General features: G+C 38.4%; 1 protein-coding gene across 5 annotated transcripts in view; it reads right to left on the bottom strand.

Moving 5' to 3' along the window:
- Nucleotides 1-11962, bottom strand: part of LOC131225888 (probable NAD kinase 1) — a 72330-nt gene extending 60368 nt beyond the window's left edge. The window contains exons 1-3 of one of the 5 annotated variants that reach the window (XM_058221490.1): nucleotides 11609-11960; nucleotides 5494-5623; nucleotides 1208-1327 (exon numbers count right to left, since the gene is read on the bottom strand). In XM_058221490.1, the coding sequence (XP_058077473.1) occupies nucleotides 1208-1327; nucleotides 5494-5623; nucleotides 11609-11635 (277 nt within the window). In that variant the 5' untranslated portion in view covers nucleotides 11636-11960. Of the gene's footprint in view, nucleotides 1-1207; nucleotides 1328-5493; nucleotides 5655-11608 lie in introns of all 5 variants that reach the window. The other 4 variants (XM_058221491.1, XM_058221495.1, XM_058221493.1 and 1 more) reach the window with 4 other exon arrangements.
- Between the last annotated feature and the right edge of the window lie 13233 nt (nucleotides 11963-25195).

Raw genomic sequence — 25195 nt, 5'->3', positions numbered from 1 at the left:
AAGATTTTGTTCACATTTATTATGTTCTTATCTCTCGTATTATTGTTATCTAATCTCTTATAACCATCTAACATTATAAATAAATCATTTGAGAGAGGGAAGGTACTCAGTCATTTTCCATCATTCAGTATCTTTATATAACAGACATCAACCTATATCCATCCAATCCTTTCACCGGGATAAAATTCCACCAATCTTCTTCTTCTTCTTTTTTGGCAACCTTACTCCTCAAGACACGTTAAACCAAATCTAAGCGGGGTATCAATCCCCAAAACTCCCCATCGATTTCTAAGACTACAAGGCAATGATCCAAAATTGGACATTGAACGCCACTCTAGCTAACACTCGGCAAATGCTCTTCCGGATCTACAGATGTGAGAAAACCATCCAGCCTTGACATAGCCAAACTTTTGTGATTATTAATCCACATGAATGGACAACCCACTATAGGAAGATAAAGCAATTCAAGAGAGCTAATCCATAAAGAAAATTCCTGTATAAATGTAGAAATTCTGTCAGTGCCCCTCCTTTCATGAGTAAACGAATCACATTAAAATCACCGCATGCACACCATGGCTGTTTCCACTTCGACCTCACTCTTTTAATTTATTCCATACAAATAAGCATGAAGACTTTGAATGCAAGGACCATACACAACCAAAAGAACCCAATTGAAGCTATCTAACAATTCTTGTAGAAGAATTGATACCAATAACTGCCCAACTTCAATGTCCGGTTTCTTAGACATATCCAATCTCCACCTCATGAATAATCATTCAATGCCCCAACTAAATGCAGCACAGCCCAATCGGAATTGTTGTCAGACCATACATTAGAGAAGGGGTTTATCCAAGCTTGCATTTTGGTTTCCTGGAATGCTACCACATGCACTTTCTGGCCATGACAACTCTCTTTGGTAACAGACCCCTTATCAAGGTGTCATAAGCCCCAACATTCGATGAGAGGATCTTCATCATTATACACTTCCAATCTCCCTTCCACTAGTTCTTGCATGTGTGAACATTTTCTTCATTTTTCTAACAAGCTCCGAACCACAATAATTCATGAAAAATGAGTCAACTTTCAAAGAAGGGAGCACGAGCTTATGCACACAATGAATTATTTAAAATATTTTGGGCTTATGTACTGCCGAACAAAAACAAAGGTATATTGTTGAGGAATGCATGAAACGGAATGATTAGCTGACCTTTATGTCTCAGCTGCATATTCTGTGCCCGCTCTAGTTCGTATTTGCGCTTCCATTCAGCTGCCTCTGCTTGAGCAGTAGCCTTTCCTTCAGCAACTAGTCTCAGTGCCTTTGCAACAGCTAAAAATGAGTGGAAGAAGTAAGCATAAAATGTTATAAGATATTTATAACTAGGGTTTGGCATGCACACATATATGCAAGCACGCACATGCACAAGCACGCACACACGCACAGCTCTATCAGCAGCACATTTTGCAATTCTTAATAAGGTCTCTCATAGACCAATTATTATCACAGTATTCTCTTCCAAAGAATTCAATCTTCAAGGTCAACCGTAGCTTCTATGGTAAATTACATGCAGAGGAGCTATTGTTGGGACCACCTCATGTATGCACATCCAACCCATCCAACAGGTTCGCCCCAACATGGAGATCCTAGCACAACAATCAGGCCAATCCAATCATCAGGCGGGCCAGACCATTGAAAACAATGCACCACCACCCACAAAACCTCCAAATTCACATGTGGGCCACGTGATGGTTGGATCGGTCTGATTTTGCACTAGGTGATCTTCATGGTGGGGAGAACCTGTTGGACAGGTTGGATGCCATAAACACTGGCGCGGATTGGGTACTACCCCCACCATGACGTAGCTAGAGACAGACTATCCTGGCAGGGGCTTTGTTGGGCCCACCATGATGTATGTGTTTTATCCACACCACCCATCCATTTTGATAGATTATTTTAGGGCATGATCTCAAAAAGGACACAGAATGAAGGCTTGAGTGGACCACACCACAGGAAGCAGTGGTGATAGTGATGCACACTGTTGAATCCTTCTTAGGGCCCACCATGATGTTTATTTGCCATCCAACCTATTCACAAGGTCACACAGACGTGGACAAGGGGAAAATATAAATATCAGCTTGATCCAAAACTTCCATGGCCTCTAAGAGATCTTCAATGGTAGGCGTTCAATCCCCACTGCTTCCTGTGGTGTGGTACTCAAGCCTTCAATATGCCTCCTTTTTGGGGACGGCATGGATAAAATGCATACATAAAGGTGGGCCCCACAGCCCCTGCTAGGACACACATGCATGCACACACACACACCATGCCACAATATAAGAAACAAGACATCAAGAATAATTACAACCAGCCATCAAGAATAATAGTAAAACCGTGGAAAACAAACAGGCCTTGACTCCAAGAATGTTGTTAAAAAGAAAAGAAAAGAAAACAAACAGGCCTTGCCTCCAAGAATGTTGTTAAAAAGAAAAGAAAAGAAAAGAACAAACGTTTATATGTAAAAAGAGATATCCAGACTCATTCAAAATTCTACTTAACCATGATGCGTTTGCCGAACACCATACATCCTTCTTTATACTTGTATGGCTTGTAGAAGACAAACAGGAGCTCTATTGAAATATAACTTGTATCTAAAAGAAAATGGAGTATGTGTATTAGTTCTGTTGACTCTGAAGATAACAATATATATTTTATCAGTACCCCAAATACAACAATAAAAATTCATTGAATGTAGAGTCAAAATGAATGCAGACACAGAATAACATAGTATTATATACCACTCCTGACATGCAGTGATATGCAAAATCACTTCAACATTAATGAAAAATGTTGTCTGCATCCATTCTTCATGCCTATATATAGTGATACATCCAGAGGATATGCAGGACGCAACTTGAACATACCAGACAGCCTTGTAATATATAGCGACATAAAACTCGATGTTTCAGTGCATGAAACTGGAATTAGAAGCCAAAAGTTTAAAGTTTTTTAATATAACATTGATAACTTTATTGATAAAAGGCCGAGGCCTAAAGAATACAAACACCCAAAGACTGCAAGAAAATTATAGCTCAAGTCAACTATTTGGAAACTGAGATATAAATTTTGATGCTATCGCCCACTCCATTACATGTGACTTTGTCCTACTAAACACTTCCATTACTTGGCCTTGACAATTCCTGAAACATTGCTCATTCCTTTCCCTCCATATGAACCAGATCCCCGCTAATAGGCTTAACCGCCAAACTTTTTTCCCAGTCTTCCCTTTTCCCCCACCATGCCAGATCAAAAGTAAACAATCAACAGACCTCGACATTACCCATGCTACACCAAATAAGTTGAAAAAACTATCCGAAAACCTTTTTGCAAATGGGCAATGAACAAAAAGGTGATCTGCTGATTCCTTGCCTTGGTAACATTGTAGACAGACATTCAGAAGAATCGTCTTTCTCTTAAGGAGATTGCCAAAAGTTTAAAGTTGTGATTGCCGTAAAACAAAATAGAACCCAAAGGCACAGATACATAAAATCAATTACTAAATAACTGCTCACAATGAATGAAACTTAGGGTCTGTTTGGCATCGACATTTCGAATGATTTTATTCATAAAAAAATATAACTAGATTTGGGTGATTGCCGATTTTGATTCCCAAAATCACTACTAAAAGCTTTAGAAGTGTTTGTTTAGCTTAATAAATTAATTGCTTATTAAGAATTAATTATGAAACTAGCACTTTTGTGGAAATGACTTGATGATGTATCCAAGAAAGCTTTTGAGCTAGGCAGACCTCATTTGAGATGGGTGAAACACATGTCAGATCTATGAGTGTGTGGCACATGTCAGAGATCAGGGCCATTATCAGGTAGGGGGCACTTTGGACATGCCATGTACCAGAAATCACGGTGGCACATTCATCAAGTGAACCATGCTTGTCCTTTGAATTTGGATTGCTGGACTGTTTTACAGCCCATTATTCTTACAGAAGTTTGATCAGCTTGATCAGCAGGCCAACTTTTTTTTTGTCCAAGGCATTTCATGGTGTACCGTGCTTGATGAATGGCCTAGATCTCTGACATATGTGCCGTCCACCCAATTTTAGGCACATGTTCCACCTGACAGAAAAATGCCATCATGTGTATTGTTAATGGTAAAGCACTCCTCCAATTCAACCAGCCAAAAGGCTGGGAGTTATTTGATTCGCCACAGCCTATGATGCTTGATATGCAGGCATCCTGTAATAGCACACACAGGATAAAATTTACTCCAAAGTAAAGCGACTAAATTGCGGAACACACTTTGACTAAGTAACAGTCCCAAAATCAGAATGGTTAATCAATCCCAACCCTGATTTGTGGACATTTGTTTGCCCACAAATCCTGGCCATCCACTTGTTTTACACATTGTGGCCCATGTGATCAGTAGATTACCATATTTTCTAGCTTAGAAATCTAAGTGTAGCCCACCTGATGGACTGATCAAAAATTTCACATATGCAATGCCTTGTTGATGGTATGCCTTGTACATGCCGAGGGCTTAGCAAACCTATAGACAATAGGGCTATTTTGTACGATCTAATATGGCCATTTTGTAGGATCATTAGGATATGTATTTTGAATCTAATATGGCTATTTTGTAGGATCATTACACAATTTTTGTTAGGGTCCATCTTGTTATAGGCCGTGTTGGGAGGACTGTATAGTTGTTGGATCCTGGACCATGTTTCAATGATCCAAACCCATTTGTATGATGGGCCATACAGTTGGATCTTGGATCCCATTCAACGATCCAACCTGTTTATATAATGGGTGCCACTGTAGATGCCATAAACGTTTTTATCCTTTAAATATTTTCTTTTAAATGTGGTTGATAGATCCTGTAAGTATATTTTGGAACAGTCTAAATTACTGTGTAGCTATGCCAGCATGGATGGCATAGATCCATTGGAACACTAGCCTTAAGATTTAAGTATTCATTTGACAACCACCCTGAAAAAATATTATTTCTATTATGTGTGTTTACCAAACATGTTTATTTCGCATAATCAATTCTCAGTAAATAACTCCAGAGAATAGTATATTGTGAATCATTTCTGCACTTCCTAGAAGCAACGCCAAGTGGGGCCTTAATGTTTCAAGTCCTACTCCAGATATTGAACTTAAGAATATTACAAAAAGTTAAAAACAAACAGGACACAAAGATGTGGAAATATCAAAACCACTTACTAATTAACAATTGTAAAGTCAAATATCACACACCATGTTACATAACAATATTGGGAGCTAGCCCCAAATTGTTCAATGATAAAACTACAGTGAAAATCAAAAAGATTTGCCCTTTGATCCTACTTAACTGCCTGTCCTTTCATATTTAAAACAAAATGGCGCCAGATTATCAACAGAGGTGAACAAGTCAATGCACGATTTAAAAAAAAAAAAACAAAAACCTTAATTAATTCAATGATGACTAAGACACCTTACTTCTCATAGCCTCGGAGAACTCAATGAGATGGTCATCAACTGCCTTGACAGGTGGCTGTCGAAGGAATTCCTCCACTACATTCTCTGAATCCAATGGAGGTAGCGAATCCATGGGACCATTCTCCTCTGTCTGCAGGCAAGTTACGCTGGAACTTACATTTCTAACAGAAGCCAATTTTAAGAACTATCCATAAGATAAGTGGGTTCTATTACAACAACAACAACAACCAAAAAAAAAAAAAACTGATGCAATTTGAACATTCAATGTTAACTTGAATACTAATTATCAACCCAGAAGTGTTGCAACAGTTGCCATTGCTAACAAAGGAACAAGGACACAATGTAGGAACTGGAGTTCTGAATACTAATCATGCTGAAAATTTTCACAAAACACTGACAGTTTATATGGAATTTTGGATTCCAAAAGAGCTTGAAAACATGGAGCTGTATGCTACCAGTGTTCGCAGTATCGGTATCAATGTGTGTATCTCACCCTTGGGATATGGAAACATATCAGTATTGTATTGGAAATATCACATGTATCAGGGAATGTATCACTGTCTGAGGGAAACATTGGGAAAATGATGGAATTTTTCTATAAAACTTTAGGAGATGTTAAAAGAGACATGATTACACACTTAGAACTCAAAAGATCACAAAAACCAAGCAAGCATAATAAATTTCCTTTGTATAGGGCCCTAAACCTTGCACTGTCTGATTGAAGTGAAGTAATCACACCCAAAATGAGTTCATATCATTCAAGCATCCTACAACTAATTCAGATTAAACCATCCAAATTATGGGTCAAATTTTAGATGTATTATAAACCAAATTTATGTTTATTTAATCATCTAACCATCGGACTGGTGGACATTTATTGGATGGTCTAGAGTGTGATGGATGATACACAAACACTTAGAAATTACTTAAATTTGCAAATGTGGCATACACATAATTCAAATTAAACTCTCAAAAAAATTACATAAAATTGCAAATGTGGCGTACAAGTAATTTAAATTAAACTGTCCAAATTATGTCTCATAGTTTAGATGCACCATAATCTAATAATTACATTTATCTCATCATCTACCATCAAATTGGTGGACATTTATTGGAGGTTAAGAATGAATAGTATCCAACAGTCATATTTCATATGTGTCCACGACTTAAAGGCTAGGATCTTTCAAAAAATCTGATTTTGGGACTGACTTAATGACAGTGGGATCCACAATTTAATCGGTTTGATTTGAGTTTATTCATGCAACGTGTACAATTTCTGAGTGCATGCGTATCAAGCCTCATATGCCACTCCCCCCTCTTTAGAGTTATATGCTACTAAGGCCAGGACACTTGATTCACAAGTGTAATGTGGCATACATTAACTCAAATAAAACCGACTAGATTGCTCATCCCACTTTCTGCAAGTCACAATCCCAATATCAGATTGGTTAAACATTCCTAACCTCTGATTCATGGACATTTGTTTGTGGAAATAGGACCATTGGATATTTTTCATGTTTAACTGTCCAATAAATGTCCACCAATCCACTACTCAGGTAATGACATAAGCTTAATTTTCAGTTCATGATACATACACACTGGGCATCATAATTTGGACGGTTTAATTTGAGTACTTGTATGCAACATCTGCATTTTTAAGTGCCGGCATATTATCTATCACACTGCCAGAGTATCAAAGTTTCTCTCTTTTAGAAATGATGGATGAAGACACATGTAGAGCCTTGACAGGCTACTTTGTTCTGAAAAGACGTGTGTGTGTGTGTAGTAAGGGGGGTGCACATATCGACAATGCAAGGGAGATTTATAAAGGCTTTGAGACGATATTTTGCAACATCTCATTAATACCACGATATATCATGCAATATCAATGATTCATCAATCGATACGGGAGAATTTTGCAATTCCCTCCATGTTTTGTATCACTCCCTTGCAATACCGATAGCATCGACCAATATTATCAATACTCCGAACACTACACCCAACATCTCTATGTTCCTCACTTGTGTTTTGGGGGGAAGAACCATTGGATTCAATTCCGTTGTGTATTTACCCTGAACCCAAAGAAAACCAATTTGGCATGGCAAGCTTCTTTCAATAAAAGACAGAAAAAAAGATGATATAGATTCCAAGGCCCCATGCTGTCAAAAAGTGTCAACATGTAAGTTGATCCATATCACTTCAGATACTTCCCAGGAAAACAAGTAATTTTTAAAGTCCAAGTTAAAGCATGGAATCAATGTTTTGAAAGTCAAATCGGATTGTAAAATCACAAGAGGATTGAAATTGCAAATTGTAAAATCATAGAATTTTTATAATCTTTTACACAAAATATACAAAAAAATCCGAAATAATACTCATTAAATCTATTTTTTAAAAGGATACAATCAAATATTCATTATTCCATCATTCCACATGATAATTTGTAGATTGTTGTAGAATATCTTCTATCACATATTGTTTAACATTTATTTTAATAAAAATCAAGTTAAATGTGATCATTTCATTGTTAAAAGATTTTTATAAAGATATTATCAAAACTTTAAGTTGAAAAACTAGACTGCAAATTAAAGAATAACACTTATCAACAGATTGAGATAATTAGAAGTCTAAAATGATCTTCCAAAAACTCAAAAAAAGTCTAAACTCTATGAACTCAGAAAAAATGTTTTTCAAAATTGTGCCCAATCATCAATTTCAGGTCTCATAGAGAAGATATATTGCATAATTAACATATCAACTTAAACTCAAAAAAGTATTGCACCAACTTAATGGACTTCAAAGTAATGTTCCCCTCAAAGCATAAATCCTGTCATGTTTAAAAGTCAGTCATAAAGTTTAATTTGGCCTTCAAAACAAATCTATTAATAAGTTTTCATTATTACATGAAGAATCAAATAAATCTTTGACTTTAAAATCACATAATGAAACCCTAGAAAAACACAACTTGAATTTAAGATACATGAGAAGGAAAATAGAGAAATCTTTAAGTTGAAGTGAAATCCAAACCATTACCACAATAGATATAGGTCAATACAATCACAGACATCCATAGAAACATTCCAGATAAATCATAGATCAAATTGGCATCTTGACAAATTAAGGGGTAAGAAATCATAAAAATAAAAATAAAAATAAAAACTCCACAATATAAGGTTAAAGAAAAGACTCATCGCTTAATCTCTTATAAAGAATAAAATAAAACAATTGAGCTGTTTTAAAATATTCTTAGAGCCCCCACCAGTTTAAAAGCATAATATGGAAGCCACATAAATTTTAAAAAAGAAGAGAACAATTATAATTTGAATCGTGAATAAATAATTGAATCATAAACCGTAGGATTCAAATCTTATAATCGTAGGATTCATTCAAAAAGGGATTTAAGGGGGATTAAATCATTTTGCCTAAGATTCGACTTAAAACACAAATTGTAAATCGTAGGATATTGACAACCATGCATGGAACATAATGTATACTCATAAATCATAAGAAAAAGTTGTTTTTCTGGCTTGATTGGAGGCATGTAATAGCATAATTGTGCTTTACTAAATGATGCCTCTAGAATTTTTCATGTGCCCCTGGAAACAACATTCTCAAGTATCCTTTGTAGGAAAATATATGTAACTGGCGCGAGTATGTTATGTGTGCTTTTTGGGGCACTTATGAAAGTATCTACGATCTCCAATGTCATTTGAGTTCATGATTCCTTCTATCTCGATGCTCTCAGAGTGGTTGTCATTTAACAAGTTCTAAAAACAGCTTCTCCACCTTTGATTGATCTCATTGTCCTTTACTAGTACCCTCTGGTTATCACTCTTTATGCAACTAACATGATATAGGTCCCTACCCTTCCTCTCTCTCATTTTTGTAAGTTAGAAGATATCTTTCTCACCTTCTCGTCTCCAATCTATGATCATCAAAGCCTTAAGTTTAACCTCACTTACTACTTTCTTAGCAATCTTTTTGGGATTTCTATATTCCTTAAAATTTTCATCTTTTCTAGTCCCTTCCCAGTCTTTGAAACATGTAAGTTTCTCGAGAATAGCTTTTTATACGTCGTCATTCTATTATCAAATTTTCTTATACAATTGGATTTTCCCTCTAAATACTTATAAAATGTCTTTTGCCACTTTCCTAATTCACTCAACCATTTCATCCATATAACATTTTACTTCTTCCTCAACATTCAACCTTCCTTCTTCCATCAATTTATTTCCGGATAACATTGTTCTCTCCTTTTAACTTCCACCACTTCAGTTTTGGACACCTATTAATTTCACTCACTTTCTTCCTTCTCTTAATGTACATTCATAACTATTACCCTATGTTGCATAGTCAAACTCTCCTAGTATAACCTTACAATCCTTACATATCGGTTGTTTTGTTCTCCTAAGTATAAAGAAATCTATTTGACTCACATATAATCCACTTTTGAAAGTTATTAAATGTCATTTCTCTTTTTGAATATGTGTTTGCTACCGCTATATTGTATGCCATTGTGAAATCAAGATAGCATCCCACATCTCATTTCTTCTCCCAAAACTATATCCTCCATGTACACTCTCATGTTCTGTAATTTTTTTTTTTTTCTAAATGACCATTTAAGTCTCCTCCTACAAAAATCCTCTCTCCGTTTGAAATTCCTTGCATTAGTCCATATCCTTCAAGAACTGTCTCTTGATTCGATCCTCTAATGCTACCTATAGTGTACATGCACTAATAATGACATTGATTATCTCCTCTCCTAACACAAGTTTTATTAATAAAATCATATCACTTACTCTCCTAACATCTATAAGTTTATATCTCAAATCTTTTATCTACCACTATCCGTACCCTATTTCTATTATTGTCTTTCATACATACCAAAGTTTATATCCGTCAATTTCTCTACTTTTTTGGCCCCTCTCCACTTGGTCTCCTGAATGCAAGCTATTTTCACTCTTCTTCGTTTCATTGTACCTACTAAGTCTATACAGTTACTTGCCAATGTCATATATTCCATGTGGCAAGACAAATCCTATTCACCTAAACTAGCTTCTTTACCCACGTGTGTCCGGAATGGTGTGGGAACCCTTGCCTACTTCTCATAGCAACCAGGCTTTGTTGTAGTATATCACTTGTGGTCGATGCCCTAGCTAACCCTTGCCTCATTTCTCACTACACCCAAGTTCCAATGCAACTTGTCGCTTATAGGGAATGCACTAGCATGTGTTTGGAATGTTATATTGTTTAAATTGATCATGAAAGTTATAGCATAAGTTTGGCAATACGACAATCACAGAAAATCCTAGAATTTCCTATTGAACTACTTCATCACCAATAAGAGCATTACACCCCCAAAAACAGTCCAAGAGTAGGATTAGGGGGAAAAAAATCAAACGAACTATTCCATTCACAATTCATCCATCCAGCATCTACTAATTTTGTGTGTGTATCAACTCAAAATCCTAATCTAATTCTCATATCCATTAAACTAATCCTAACATTGTCAATAATGAGTAAAATACCCCTAAATCCTATAAGAACCATAAAATGCTTCCATGAATCGATCATAATTAACTCAGTTCATATCAAAATCCCATGATATTGGGCTCATTTAAAAGTTAACAAGATTTTCAACAGGACCAAGTTCATGTTATTCGGCTGTCAATTAGTGGCCAAAAAGTGGCCTAAAAATAAGTATTTTTTAGCTTATCCTTCTTCAAATAGTTACTTGAGTGCCAACTAACTATTGTTACAGACCATACGGGTCCACTTCACTGATGAGATAGATCCTGGAGCCCACTGCACTGATTGGAGAGATCGTGATATATGCCTGATAAAGTATGTGACACTTCGATATTTCAAACATATTCGTCAATACGATATGTCCTTTTTCATAAGAATTTTCGGAACCCAACAAATTCTTTACAGAGCCGTTCATAGCTCAAGACCAGAATTTGAATCAAATTTGGAAATGTGTTGAATTTCATTATTTTCGTGAACAAATTACCAATCCAATACATAAAACCTACTTAATAGACAAGATTAATACAACAGACGAATCAGGTAGAGATCAAGATCAAGAAAATTTCAAGAAAGGAGAGTTTCGTACGCTTGAAATCAGCTCGCGGGGAGACATGGCCGGTGGAGAGAGAGAGAGAGAGAGAGAGAGAGAGAGAGAGAGAGATTAGCGCCCAAAGGAAAGATGGTCGAGAGAAGAAAGTGAATGGATGGAGGTGTTGAAACAGCATGTGGCGTATTTAAAGGGGGGAGGATTCGGGGAAATGGCAGAGGAGATTCGGTAACCGGTAACGAGGACCGTTTTCATGCCCTGCAGGAGCACACGAACTTGTGATCCACTCCTTTCCCGTTTGGTAGGTGGGCATTTTATGTTTTTTCTTTTCCTCGAAGGGCAAGCCGCTGGGAAATTCATTGGCTCGTCTTGTTCCCTGCGGAATCTTAGTGCCCGACTGGTTATTGTAGAATCCCCGCCTAGTTTTTACGTTTAATGGGGAATGCCGGAATTGGCCTAGTACTCCAACGAATGACTAAAATTTATTTGATTGATACACCGGTGGTAGTGGCAGTCAAACAGCCGCCCGCCCGGGACGAGGTAACCCAGCAACAAGGACTAAGGTTGGCACTAAACTTTTTCAGGGGTTGAGCTAGGGTTAAAATTTAGGATATAGAACTCAGACAAGTAATAGATCAAACGTTTAAAGAGAGTTTAGAAAAGAAAAGGGGCCAAGAAAAGATGTGATGATGCATATAATAACATGCAGGAGGACTAGGCGAACACAAGTTTTTAATGTGATAGGATCCGGAATTCCAACAAATCACAAAGCATACGCCCAATGGGAACCTACGAATGCCCTACTGTGCGTGCAAAGATGCAGCGGAATAATTTCCTCACTTTCTTGACTTTTCCTGTTTATCTTTTCTTTTTATTATTATTTGATTGGTTTGAATGTAGGGTTGACTCAGAGGTGAAAATACACTTGACTAGATTCGCTACTACTCAAATGAAGCTTGGAATCTACGGCTGGTTAAAAACTATAGAATCGCTCAAAGGTCGGGGAATCGTAATTAAAGTGGCCCCTGCAGTTAGTTTGCGACTGTAGATTTCGTGCAATGGCCTCGATTACGGAAAAGAAGGTGTTAGACAACGTTTTCTACACGTGCAACGCACAGTTTCTACTTTACAAGATTTTATGGTTGTTAGGGAGATTCAACAGAGTTTCAGCATTATTGTATCTAACCGTGTAATAAAGTAGAAAAAGAAAATAGATACGAGAGTGGATTGCAAGAGTAAAGTTTTTTTAAAAAAAAAAGTGAGTGTGTCTAACGATGATGTGTGGATTGGAATGCAATTTGATTTGAGATGCGAGAAGGAAAATGAGAGACACAAACCCTTTTCTGCAAAAGGGATGATTGGATATCCCTAATCCCAACCCTACTCCTTTGACTTTAGTGTCTTTTTTAGCTTTGAAAATTTTATACTTTTTTGTCGAGCAAAGTGACGGCATCGTCAGGCTTTTTTGAGGAGAGGAGTGAGGGAGATCTAGCACGTGTGAGCATGCCAGCTTAGGCTCAGCTCAACAGAGCTTTGATCAGCCCCAGAAACTATATAGTTGTTTTGACCCCTTTAAAGTCTCTCGTTCTCTATCTCGACATTTTTGTTTTGTTTTTTTATCTCTCCAGCCCTGCAGCAGGCTACTATAAATAGGCAGGGAAATGCGACATGTAAGGGAAAAGGGAGGATCGAACCAACCTAAACCTAATGTAGCTTCGAAAAAACATTAAGCTTAGTCAAAACAAAGCTATAAATAGGCAGGGGAAGGCGACGCGTAAGTGTAGAGGGAGGATCAGACCACCAAGCTTCAGAAAAATATTAGGGTTAGACGAAACGAAGTTATAAATAGGCAAGGGAAGGCAACACATAAGGACAAAGAGAGGCTCGGACCGCATGGCTTCAGGAAAAACGGTAGGCTTAGATGGAATGAAGCGAAGTGGATGGGTTGTGATTGGTCCAGCGCACCAAATACACAAAACCTATGACTGGTTTTGCACAGAACCAGTCATGGGATAATCGGTCTTTCATAGATCGGTTTACACTTTTTGCAAATCCGGGTGTTGTTTTTGGTAAATTGGGTGTGTTGCAAACCAGGTGCACTGCAAGCGGTATTTGTAAACTCTTCATTTCTCCCACAGGTGATACTTAAGCTATGCATCGCCTTAGGCCCACCCACTGCGTGCCCTGGCAACAACCAATTTGACTTGATGGGCATGCTGAGGTGTGTCTTATGCCATGCCATATAGGTGTCTCGATCGAGACCAGACTGAAGTCGATGAGTAGGATTAAACTTGTTTAAAGTGGGGTGTCTACAGATGCCCCCCTTTGGCAAAGGTTGGGGTGCAACCGAATACCAAAACGAGTGAACACCTCACCTTCCAGGTTAGATATAGATGCAATCTAGTCTATTCTAACCAGAGTGTCATTATCAAAATGCTTGTCTGGTTGAAGATTAACTCAAGCGTCTCCCGAGAATGGGGGAAAATGTTACGATTTGTCCCTGCATTTTTTGTGAGTTTATGGGGCATCAAATTGCAACTCCTTCACTCCGTGATTGCCATTTGCACATTAAATGTGTTTATGAGTCTGGATTTTTTATGGCTAGAGCCCCTGCACTTTTTGCGACTTTACGAGAATAACCTACTTGGAAACTCTGCCCTAACTCTGAGCCTGGTTGAAGGATCATGAAGGATCATGACTGTCATATTTGCCGTGCTTGGACCATGTCTACTTGGACATGTGATTTTTTTTCTTTTTTTCTTTTTTTTTTTCTAATTATTTTTTACCCATAATGCCCTTTTGGGTTTGATAGCCTTTCAGGTTTTCACCATGTCCCGAGTATTTGATCTTACATGCCCTTAGCAGTTGTGTCTTCTTGCCTATGACTCGTCAAATTGGCTTGGCACTTTATTGTTGGATTTTTAGGGGGGGTTTAAATTTTTTATTTTTATTTTTTAAAAAAAAAATCTAATGAATTTTTTGTATTTGAAATTTTTTATTTTTTGAGAAATTTGGAATTTTTTGATGTTTTGGATTTCGAAAGATTTTTTTTTTTTTTGCAAAATTTCTGATTTTTTTTTCATTTTTTGACAACTTTGTTTTTTATTTTTTGTTTTTTTTGTTTTTTTGTTTTTTTTTTTTTTTACTTTGAACACGTTTCTGATTTTTTTATGGATTTTGAATTTTTATGACCTTTGGATGGATGGCACTATGATCTAAGGGATGCCTTTATTGTAACTGACGTCCTTAGAGGTTGGTCGGCTTACTCCGCCATAATAGCGGCCATGGTTTGATTGATGCCCTGTGCTCCCCCTCGAGAGAGGGCCCAAGATTGTAGTAGGTGGATCTTCACCATCATGCCCAAGCATCATGGTGAATATGGGATTTGGCTTTGAGGTGGTGGCGGATGTGGTGGCTCATAAGTCATTCCCGAGGTGTTAGGTCTCCTCAAGTTATTACAGCTCGAGCGAGATGTGGATAATGGTTCAATCAATGAAAGGCAATTTTCGGTCCTCGCTCACGTCCTCGTTGATAAGCTTAGTCAAGGTTGGCCCCCTATAGTTGGTTCTCTAGGGCAGAGTTCGACTTGTCATTGGGATAGATGATTCTTACACTGATGTGTCTAATTCGTATTCAATTGAATGGATCATTTTCCTTTCTGTGGCCTTGTTCTTTTCTAGGACCTTGTTGTCCTTGCTTCACATTTAAAGTGGGTTGATATCCTAATGTGGTCCTGCCTGAATTCTCTCTAACATTAATGACTTGGGTTGAGTTTAGGTATTTGAGTTGATAATAGAAAATTTGATGCTTGGCATGAGGGAAGACATAGTTTGATCCGATGGGACATGCAGTTGAATGTAGTTGACAGCTTCGAGTTGGAAACTGTGGGATGTAGCGTTCTTTTCAGATTATTTTATGTCTATGACCGAGGATTGAGAAACAAGGCTTGAGGACCATTAGAGATGGAGGTCAGTGAATTGGAATGACATACTAGGCTCTTCCCTTGGAGGACCAAGGGCTCATTGCATATTAAGGCACCTAAGGAGGGAGTTGGGCTCTGAGCCTGGAAGAAAATTGGTTAGCCAAAGGGGCATTCTGACTTTGCTAAGTTATGCGGCATAAGGTTCGAACTCTGGAGCCTTTCCTTGGACAACAAGCGGTTGACTGGACCACTTTAGATTGTAGCAAGGAGCGGTGGTGAATGTTGTCTAAAAGGTTTTTTTCATGGAGGACCAATGGTTGATTGGCCCATGTCTAGTTGGTATTGGAAGATAGGAAAGGGCCTTCCCCTAGATGACTAAAACTGGAGAGGGGGCCGAAGTGAAGGATGGTGCAACTTGCAAGATGAGTGATGCACACTCTATATGGGATTTAACAGCATGGATGGACTAGTCCGAATGGAGAGGAGACCTTTCCTGGATGAACTGATGGTGAAGGGAGCTAGGTGTGTTAGGACTCAGTTGGTTCGATAATAGATGATTTTGAAGTATGTTATTAGCAGCTGTGTTCGGGGTTGCGATCAAAATTTTTTTAGTCGATCAAATTTTGGACCACATGTTTTAACATAAAACAGCAATCCATTATGTGCCCTTAAACTGATGGAATGTACAATATTCATTTTTGTTATAGTTTGATGATAGAGGGTTTGGAGGGGGCCTAGGTTGCAATGAGGCCAAAAGTTGCTTTTGAACTAGCATGGCTAGTATACTGTAAGGTTGGGTCAATAGAGTGAAATGCTTAGGCTCCTGCACTGATCCCATTTGCCGACTCTAATTGGAGTATTACGGGTTCCATCTTTGTGGTTGTTACTGCTATCATTGTTGTTGTCCCTGTTGAGGGGCAAATGATGCACCTTGGGCAAAGGCAACAAGATTGTCATCTTTAGTCGAACAGGAGACGAGGATATCATCATCATCGCTCTTGTATTCGGTAAGCTTTCCTTCCACTTTTTCGAGGTGGCCTGATGCGACCAAAGGGAGATTGTCCCAGCCCTTATTCTGGCTTCAATTTGTTCCCTTACGCATATTAGTTGGATGAAGTTAATTAGCATGTGGAAACAAGATGAGGTATATCGATATACTCGAGTTTGTCAAATAGACAATCATAGATATTTTCTCTTCCTCATTAACATGTGTTTTCATTTTATAGGTCATGGCCCACCATTGTCCAACGTAAGCTAACCAGGACTCATCATTCCTTTATCTTAAAGCAACAAGATCAACCCTTTTGGGTGTCATATTTAGATTATATGCGTAGCAGTCTACAAATGCTTAGGCAAGTCATTCCCAAGTCTTGATTTGATGATGGCCAACTGACGTGTACCATTATAATGTGTAATGTCCTGAATTTTCACTGCTTTGGAATTCCAAAAACCCTTGAAAATTTTTCGCTACAATTAGTTCGCATTGTCACTAACCGACCCTTAATGCTCGTGGTGAGCCTATACGCAAGCGGTACCAATAAGAACCCCACAAATTTGATTAATTAACCGTAGAAAGTCAACGAATCCTCCCAATCACTTAAGCATCAAGTATAAAATGATTTGTTCACATAGGGCCCAAATTTAATCGACTTATCACTGACTAATCAAGACAACCATGACTAAATAAAGATCTACCAAAAGCCGAGACAAGTAGGGGTCAGATCTTAATTAACAAACCAAATCAATCCAATTACTCCTTTAGCCTAAGAACCAACAGCTTAGGGTTATTAGGATCGAATCACCATTTTCGCCAATTATAAATTGGTCACACTACGAACTTAACTAATCCAAACCCTAATCATTGCGCACAAGAAATCTTGCTACCCAATTCATTCCAGAAATGTCTTGATTTTTCAAACGAGCTTTAGACCACTCGTTAGTGGGCCACTAGTTCCGAAACTATAGAATAATGTCCATCTTACTAGGCTTGACGTCCATCACGGGAGCCAAACCTAGATAGTGTCTAGGATCGTTCGACTTGAGCTGAAGGGCGGATGCATGAGAAGTGCAAATATCCTAGGGAAGAACCTAAAACTTAAGTGATTTAAATTGTACACTCTTTTGCGAAGTTAAGAATTTTAGACCGTCAGTTTAAAACCAAACTCAGGGTGCGAGTCAAGGATATTTCCCTGCCTGTATTCGTATAATCACGACCCTGATTGAACATCGTTGACCGTTAATCTGACTTAGGCTCCCCATGGCCGATCTGTGTGTCCGATCATGCCAAGGCGGTGTCTTAACATAAATCCATTGGTAGGGGACCTACCTCACGGTGTTGATGAGCTCGTGGGCCCTCCTGGGGGCCCCATTAGTTAGAAATGACCTCCCATAGGGCATATATGGCAATTGAAGTGGCCCTAGGGCCATTTGTACACCATTTGGAGCTATAAATACCTCCCAAATTGCACCCCTTTCTTCCCATCCGATTTTAACAACCCTGGCTTGGGAGAAAGAGAAAGGAGGAGAGAAAAGAGGAGAAAGATCAGATGAGAGGCTGCTAGAAGAGATTCCTTTATTCCCTTTAACCCACAAGTCTAGCTTCTACCATTTTCGTTGTTAGAATTCCTCTGACGACGATTAAGGGTATGGTTTCGGGCCTTCCTTGTAGATGTAGGTTTTCCAATGGATTTCGCCTAACCCTTAAGAACCCAAGTACCTGTGTAGGTGGTCAACGATCATTTCTTGGAAGCATAACCCTATAAACAAGTCTGAGTCGGACATACTAGCAAGAGGTGCGGACCATAAGTGCTTAAGTTGAGATTTATCAACGCTACTGCTCCAGTTAATGATTTATGATTGCTAATATAGTATGTGCATGATAACTTACATATATTTTAATTTATGTTCAATGGATTACAATTTGTAGTATAATGACACCTACGTGTTCGATGAAATGCCTAAATGAGTAGATTATTGATTTTGATGATTGAATGTGAATCCAATCATCATAATGCTCATTGACTTGATAAGATTAAGAAGTAGGACTACAAGAGTAGTCTGGTTAGCCGGCAAATTCCCTGATATGGGTTGACCAAATTAGGTTGGCCACCCCGGATATATTTGATCGATCTGGGTCAAACAAGAATGACTGACAGTGGCTGGGCCACGCGGGGTGCTTATACACTCCATGCCGGTTGCGCCGTTGTTCGCTTGTATCAATCAAAATTGTCCAAAGCTCTGGGACACCCCCCTTACCAATTGCAAAGGTTTATTATTAACCATTACTATCGTGATCCTCAAGACTCGTGAGCCGGGCATGGTGGCATGGGACACCGTGTCTATGCTGTCGGCCTATGCTGGGGTGACGAGCCTCCCCGTAGTGATCACGAGCATTACTGTTACAACTTGCCTTTCGTATATATTCAGCTGGGACTGACGAACCCAGACGGATTAGGGATAACAGGCATGGGACCATTGTGGTCGTCCCACGTCTAGTGATTCAGTTGAGACAAATGACTAAAAGAGAGGTATCCTAGCTTCCCCAAACCGCTGAATAAATAGGCATAATTAACTACTCGGCTAACATGATCATTCATCATATCGCATTAGTTTATAATGTGGTGAAACAGGCGTTGAAATCGCACGTTAAGGAACTGCTGGCATTTGCGAACTAAGTGGTCGGAGTCGCGTGTTGAGGGAGTGTCGATTGGTGAGAGTATGCATCATTTCATAAACTCCATTTTTGCATTAAAAAGAGTAATTAGGAAGTAATTGTTTTACATTGTCTTATCATTACTGTATTGGTTGACTTGATAACATGTGTAACCCATGCTTTATGGAACCACTGAGTTGATCACTCACTCCCTCCCTGGGATGGTGTTTTAAAACACCAATCAGACACTAATGTAGATGCAGGGACCACTGATGCTAATGCGTTGGACTAGGAAGGCATGGATGAGGAGGAGTTCTCTTACTTCTAGCTTTCTGATGGGCCAATGTAGCCTTCGCACTTCACGATATGAAGAGTCGAGCGATCGGGCTTAGCTAGATGTCAACTTTTCACATTTTTCTTGATTTTAAAATTGTATATTGAACCCAACTGGACCCATACTCTAGATAATCATACTACATATGTTTTGATTTAATTTTCTACTTTAATCTTGTTTATTATGGAGTATGATACACAGTTTAGTATAATCCTATACGCGCTTAATTGTCTAATGTAGAAGTAACTGAGAAATCAGCTTCCATAAAGCATAAGTGATGCTCGGAATCTCGTGAGTCGAGCATGTGCTTGACCCTTGAAATTCGGGGTGTTACATAATGTCACCTTTTAAGGACTTTTGAAATAAATGGATCAAGGCTCCATCATCTCCTGCCACGACATCGAGCTCTCCACATAAAACCTTCAAGTGAGCGGTGGGATATCTTGTGTCGTCATATCTTTGAAACTTGGGTACTTTGAAATTTGACGGTACCCTGGTGTCTCGGAAGGGGCAAAGGTCCCTAAACTTAGTGGAAGGGAGTTCCACCTCATGTTATTCCTAGAGCTCATTTCTCATGTCCCTGAGTTGGTCCTTGAATTGCTCTTGGAGTTGATCAATTTTAAATAGTTGTTGAGGAAGTGGCCATGCCCCTTGTGGAACTCAGTTGGCTTCTTCTTCATAGTGATTGATCTCTTTAACGGTCTTATGGTCCCTAGTGAGGAGATGTTGTTGAAAGGGACCGTAAGATGAGGGGCTTGGAGAGGAATCACCACTATGTAACAAGTTTACCTATCTAGATATACATGCGTAGAGACTAGGGGCTGAGCTAGACTAGGATGTTAATGTTGTGGTTGTTCGAATTAGAATTGAAAAGCACTCTTGTTAGGGACAGGTTGCTGGAGTTGATTAGATTGAGGCTGGACGAAGTGTGCTTGTCGAGGCACTAGCCGGCTCTCGCTAGGGGGAGGTTGTGTTAGAGTTTGACATGGTGTGGTTGGAGGGTATTGAAAATGGATTCGATTTCCTTTGAGGGGAACAGACCGAAACTAACTGATGGTTAGGTTGGAAAGACCCATGTGGGTGGGTGGGTGGCTATTGTGCACTATGGATGGACTAAGCAGCCCCTGCTTGAAGGAAGCAGACCACCAGGTTTTCTAATCTACTTACGTTGAGGGCTAAGTTGGTTATTGAAGGGTCGACCATGGGTTGGATGGCTTGTTGTTTGGGCAAGTTAGGAATGGGTTCTGGCATGTCTCCTTGGACTAACATGTTGGCTTGTGCACGTGTTTGGATAATGCTTTGATGTGTATGTGTTGATTTTGCAGGGCGACGAACCCCTAACCGATTCTTTGGTGCAATGATTGTAGGATGGTCTACCACCTTTGGAAGGTTGGTTCACTATGCTCTTTTTCTCCTTTTTTTTTAAATTTATTATTTATGAAAAAGAGACGTGTAAAATGTAAATGTAGGAATGTAAAAGGGGATCAGTGCGGGATTGGAATGTTGGATGCTCGTGAGAAAGTAAGAAGGACCAATACAGGATTGGAATGTTGAGTGCTCACAAGAAAGTAAAAAGGACTAGTATGGGACTGGAATGTTGGATGCTCACAAGAAAGTAAAAAAAGAATGGTATGAGACTGAATGCTAGATGCTCGCAAGAAAGTGAAAGGGACCAATACAGGACTAGAAGGATGGACGCTCACAAGAAAATAAAAAGGACCAATATAGGATTGGAATGTTGAATGCTCGCAAGAAAGTAAAAAGGACTAGTATGGGACTAGAATGCTGGATACTCACAAGAAAGTAAAAAAGGAACGGTACGAGACTAGAATGTTGGATGCTCGTAAGAAAGTGAAAGGGACCAATAAAGGACTAGAAGAATGGATGCTTGCAAGAAAGTAAAATAGACTAGTGTGAACTGGAATGTTGGATGCTCCCGAGAAAGTTAAAAAGGACCAATATAGGATGGGATGTTGGATACTCGCAAGAAAGTAAAAAAAAAAAAAAACACCAGTACGGGACTGAAATGTTGGATGCTCGTAAGAAAGTATAAATGACCAGTATGGGACTGAAATGCTAGATGCTTGCAAGAAAGTAAAAGGGACGAGTATAGGACTGGAATACTGGATACTCGTAAGAAAGTAAAATGGACAAGTATAGGGCTAGAATGTTGGATGCTTGTAAGAAAGTAAAAGGGACCAAATAGAATGCTGGATGCTCGCAAGAAAGTAAAAAGGACCAGTACGGGGTTAGAATGCTAGATGCTCGCAAGAAAGTGAAAAGGACTAGTATGAGATTTGAATTCTTGATGCTCATAAGAAAGTAAAAGGGACCAATACGAGAATAGAATGCTGGATGCTCGCAAGAAAGTAAATAGGACCAATACGAGACTAGAATGCAGGATGCTCGCAAGAAAGTAAAAAGGACCAATACTAGACTGGAATGTAGGAAGCTCGTAAGAAAGTAAAAGGAATGAAATTATGGAATAAAAAAAACTGTAAAACCCCATGTTTCAAGTTAGGACCTGGCTAGTGGCTAGTTATAATTCCTCAACAAAGTCATCATTCTATGAATGCTGGAATAACATCAACGTATTTTTCTAGAATATAGGATGATTCTATTATGAATATAAAGATAAGAAAATGGGACTAGGCAAACTTAAATTTTTGATGTGATAGGATCCGGAATTCCGACAGCCACAGAGCATACATTTAGAGAGATTTTATAAAAGAAAGGGAGTCAAGAGAAGATGTGATGATGCATAGGATGACATGTGGAGGACTAGGTGACTATAAGTTTCTAATGTGACAGGATCCATAATTCTGGCAAGTCACAGAGCGTATGCCTAATGGGAACCCATGAACATCCTCTCGCATGCGCGAAGAGGCGGTGGAATGATGCCCTCACATGGCTTTTTCTGTTTGTCTGTTATGTTCTGACTTGATTTGATTGGTTTGAATGTGGGGTTAAATCAGAGGTAAAAAAAAATGTTTGACTTGGAGTCGCCACTAGCCAAACGAAGCTTGGAATCTAAGGTTGGCTAAAAACCATAAAATTGCTCAAAGGTCGGGGAATTGTAACATTTCCTAACCTAAGTGACTCCTACTGTAGGTCTACAACTGTAGATTCTGAGGAAAAGCCTCGGTTACAGAAAAGGAATGGGTTAAGAAACCTTTTCCCGCCTATACAATGCATGATCTCTACGTTATTGTTTATGGCTTTTAGAGGGATTCAATAGATTTTCAGCATTATTACATCTTTCTGTGCAATAAAATTAAAAAAAAGAAAGTGGAAAGGAGAGAGGATTACACCCTTATCCACCTATACTTGTGTGCAGTCTCTACTTTATGGAATTAATTATTTTTTTAAAGAAAAAATTTGGTGTTTCAGAAGGCCTTAAACTAACTGACTAGCTAGTTGCTGTCAATGTAAAAAAGTAACTAGTAAATCACTACCCACCCAAATTGACACTAAGGAGATCATTATGTCTCACCTTGGATTTGAGAAGTTAGTAACCGCAAAAATGAAGAATTTATAAATTTGATATGCTAATAATAAAATAAAAATAAGAATGTTCAAGCAAAATTGACTTCTTATACACCCAAATCCAAAAGCTCGGCAAGGTGTAGAGCATACAATCAAGAGTTGCTTAAGCTATAAGTAGGGGTAGGGGGTATATGAGAGTAGGGCTGTACACGAACCGAGTTAGCTTAGTTAGCTCGCTTGAATCGACCCGAAAAAGCTCAATTCGACTTGGTTCAATATTGAGTTTGAGTCGAGTCGAGCTAATTTTTTAAGCTCGAAAAAATTTCGAACCGAGTTCGAGCTTGCCCGAGCTCGACTCGACTCGACTCGGATTGAACCCCAACTTGATTCAAACTCAGATCGAACCAGTTCGGTGACTCGGTTACTTTGATATTGATGATGCTCACCAAATGTTTGATGAAATGACTTAACGAAGTGTCGACTGGGGGAAAGGAAGGTATGTATATGAAACAAATACCCTTTTTTCTTGATTTTGATGTTGCCCACAAGGTGTTTGATGAAATACCTGTAAAGCCACTGCTACTGTTTTACATACAGTGAGAATTTACAGGTGCAATCCATGTGTTTGTGAAAATGCTACACAGGCGAACTTGGCTCGATCTTAGCTTGAACTAGCATGAGCTGCTGACCGAACCGAGTTGAGCTGGCTAGTCAAGCTCGAGGACCGAGTCGAGTCGAGTTCGAGCTAGGATCAGCTAGTGATTGAACTGAGTTGAGCTGTGCCAAGCTCGACTCAGTTCGATTCATGTACACCTCTATATAAGAGGGATGATATGTAAATGTAAAGAGAAAAAATAAAATAGACCACCATATTGTTGTCCGTGCCTATGGAGATGTGGGTGGAGGAAAGTAGAGCTAGGATACTTCTCCTAAAAAAGTTGTAGATCTTGAAACATGACCCTACTCTATTAATCTTAAATTATAGAGATGTAACACTCTGTACTTTTCATTACTTCGGTATTACTGAAAAGGCCAAGCTAAGAGTCCTAGAGGGGTAGGGGAATGAATAGGTCTATGTTAAATTAAAAAAAATTAAATGTGAAATTTAATAAATATAAATAAAGATAGCAGTTAATCAATCCCACAATGCAAAAATGAATAACAACCTCAAATGTATAAGTATTGAGAGGTTAATACAAATATTGATCTAAGGACAACCTTACACCAAAAACCAATAGTTTATGGTAGGACAACCTGATTCCTAGAACGGTCCATGTATTAAAATCTTAAACTGATACAGAGAAATAAAGAGTAAAAATAGCAAAGAAAATAACTAAGCTATTACAACATTCCAACACTTGTATAAAAAGATTACAACATTCTCCATAAATGCGTAAAAGGAAATTACAACATCCACACAATGCCATAATCAATCAATCACCACAAGACTATAAATTATAATGGTTCGCTTATGTGTACACCAACTGTTTAGAAAAACAGCCACACAACTACTCCACTCCTAATATCCTCACACAGTGGATATTAGCGTTCACTATACAATAGGTTTTTCAAGGTTCACCTAAAACCTTCATAATTGTGTCTTTCAAGTGGGCTTACACAATTCAAAAAACCCCACACTGAGTTTTCTAGATCACCTCAGACAAACCAAAAGAAAGAGATTTTTCTAGCACAATCCCAAAGAAACCAAAAGAATAGATTTACAAAACTATAAAATACTTACCTGGATATTCTCCTTTGATGCAGCCTGGTAGAACCAATTCGGAGTAGAAGTTCAACATAGATGTTCAATGTCCACACTCACTTATGAAAATGTTATATGTTCTAAATGATTTTTAGATTAAATCACCTTGGGCTAGCTTGATTTGATTTTGATTCCAAGAAATAGGAAAATTTCAATCCCTTCTTCAAATAAGATTAGAATATAAAATACAAAATTAAATACAAAAAGATAAATTAAAGAGAATATTAAATGAGCACTAAATAGCTTAAGAATATCACAAACTTATCTCTCAAAGTGGTGTTTTGATTTTGCTTGAATTAGATGAAAAATGCTAAAAATCATGCTCTATTTATAAGTGCAGAAACTACTCACTCGTCTGGCCCAAAGGACAGCTCGATTGGTCGAAGGACCAACAAACTTTTGAAAATTTGGGCATGATAAGATAAGGCCGTTTTACGACTGGTCGAAGGACTTGCTCGATAGGTCGAGTG

This window comes from Magnolia sinica, chromosome 14 (genome assembly GCF_029962835.1).
Source record: "Magnolia sinica isolate HGM2019 chromosome 14, MsV1, whole genome shotgun sequence".
Taxonomy (NCBI): domain Eukaryota; kingdom Viridiplantae; phylum Streptophyta; class Magnoliopsida; order Magnoliales; family Magnoliaceae; genus Magnolia; species Magnolia sinica.
This window is presented reverse-complemented; position numbering and strand designations above follow the sequence as displayed.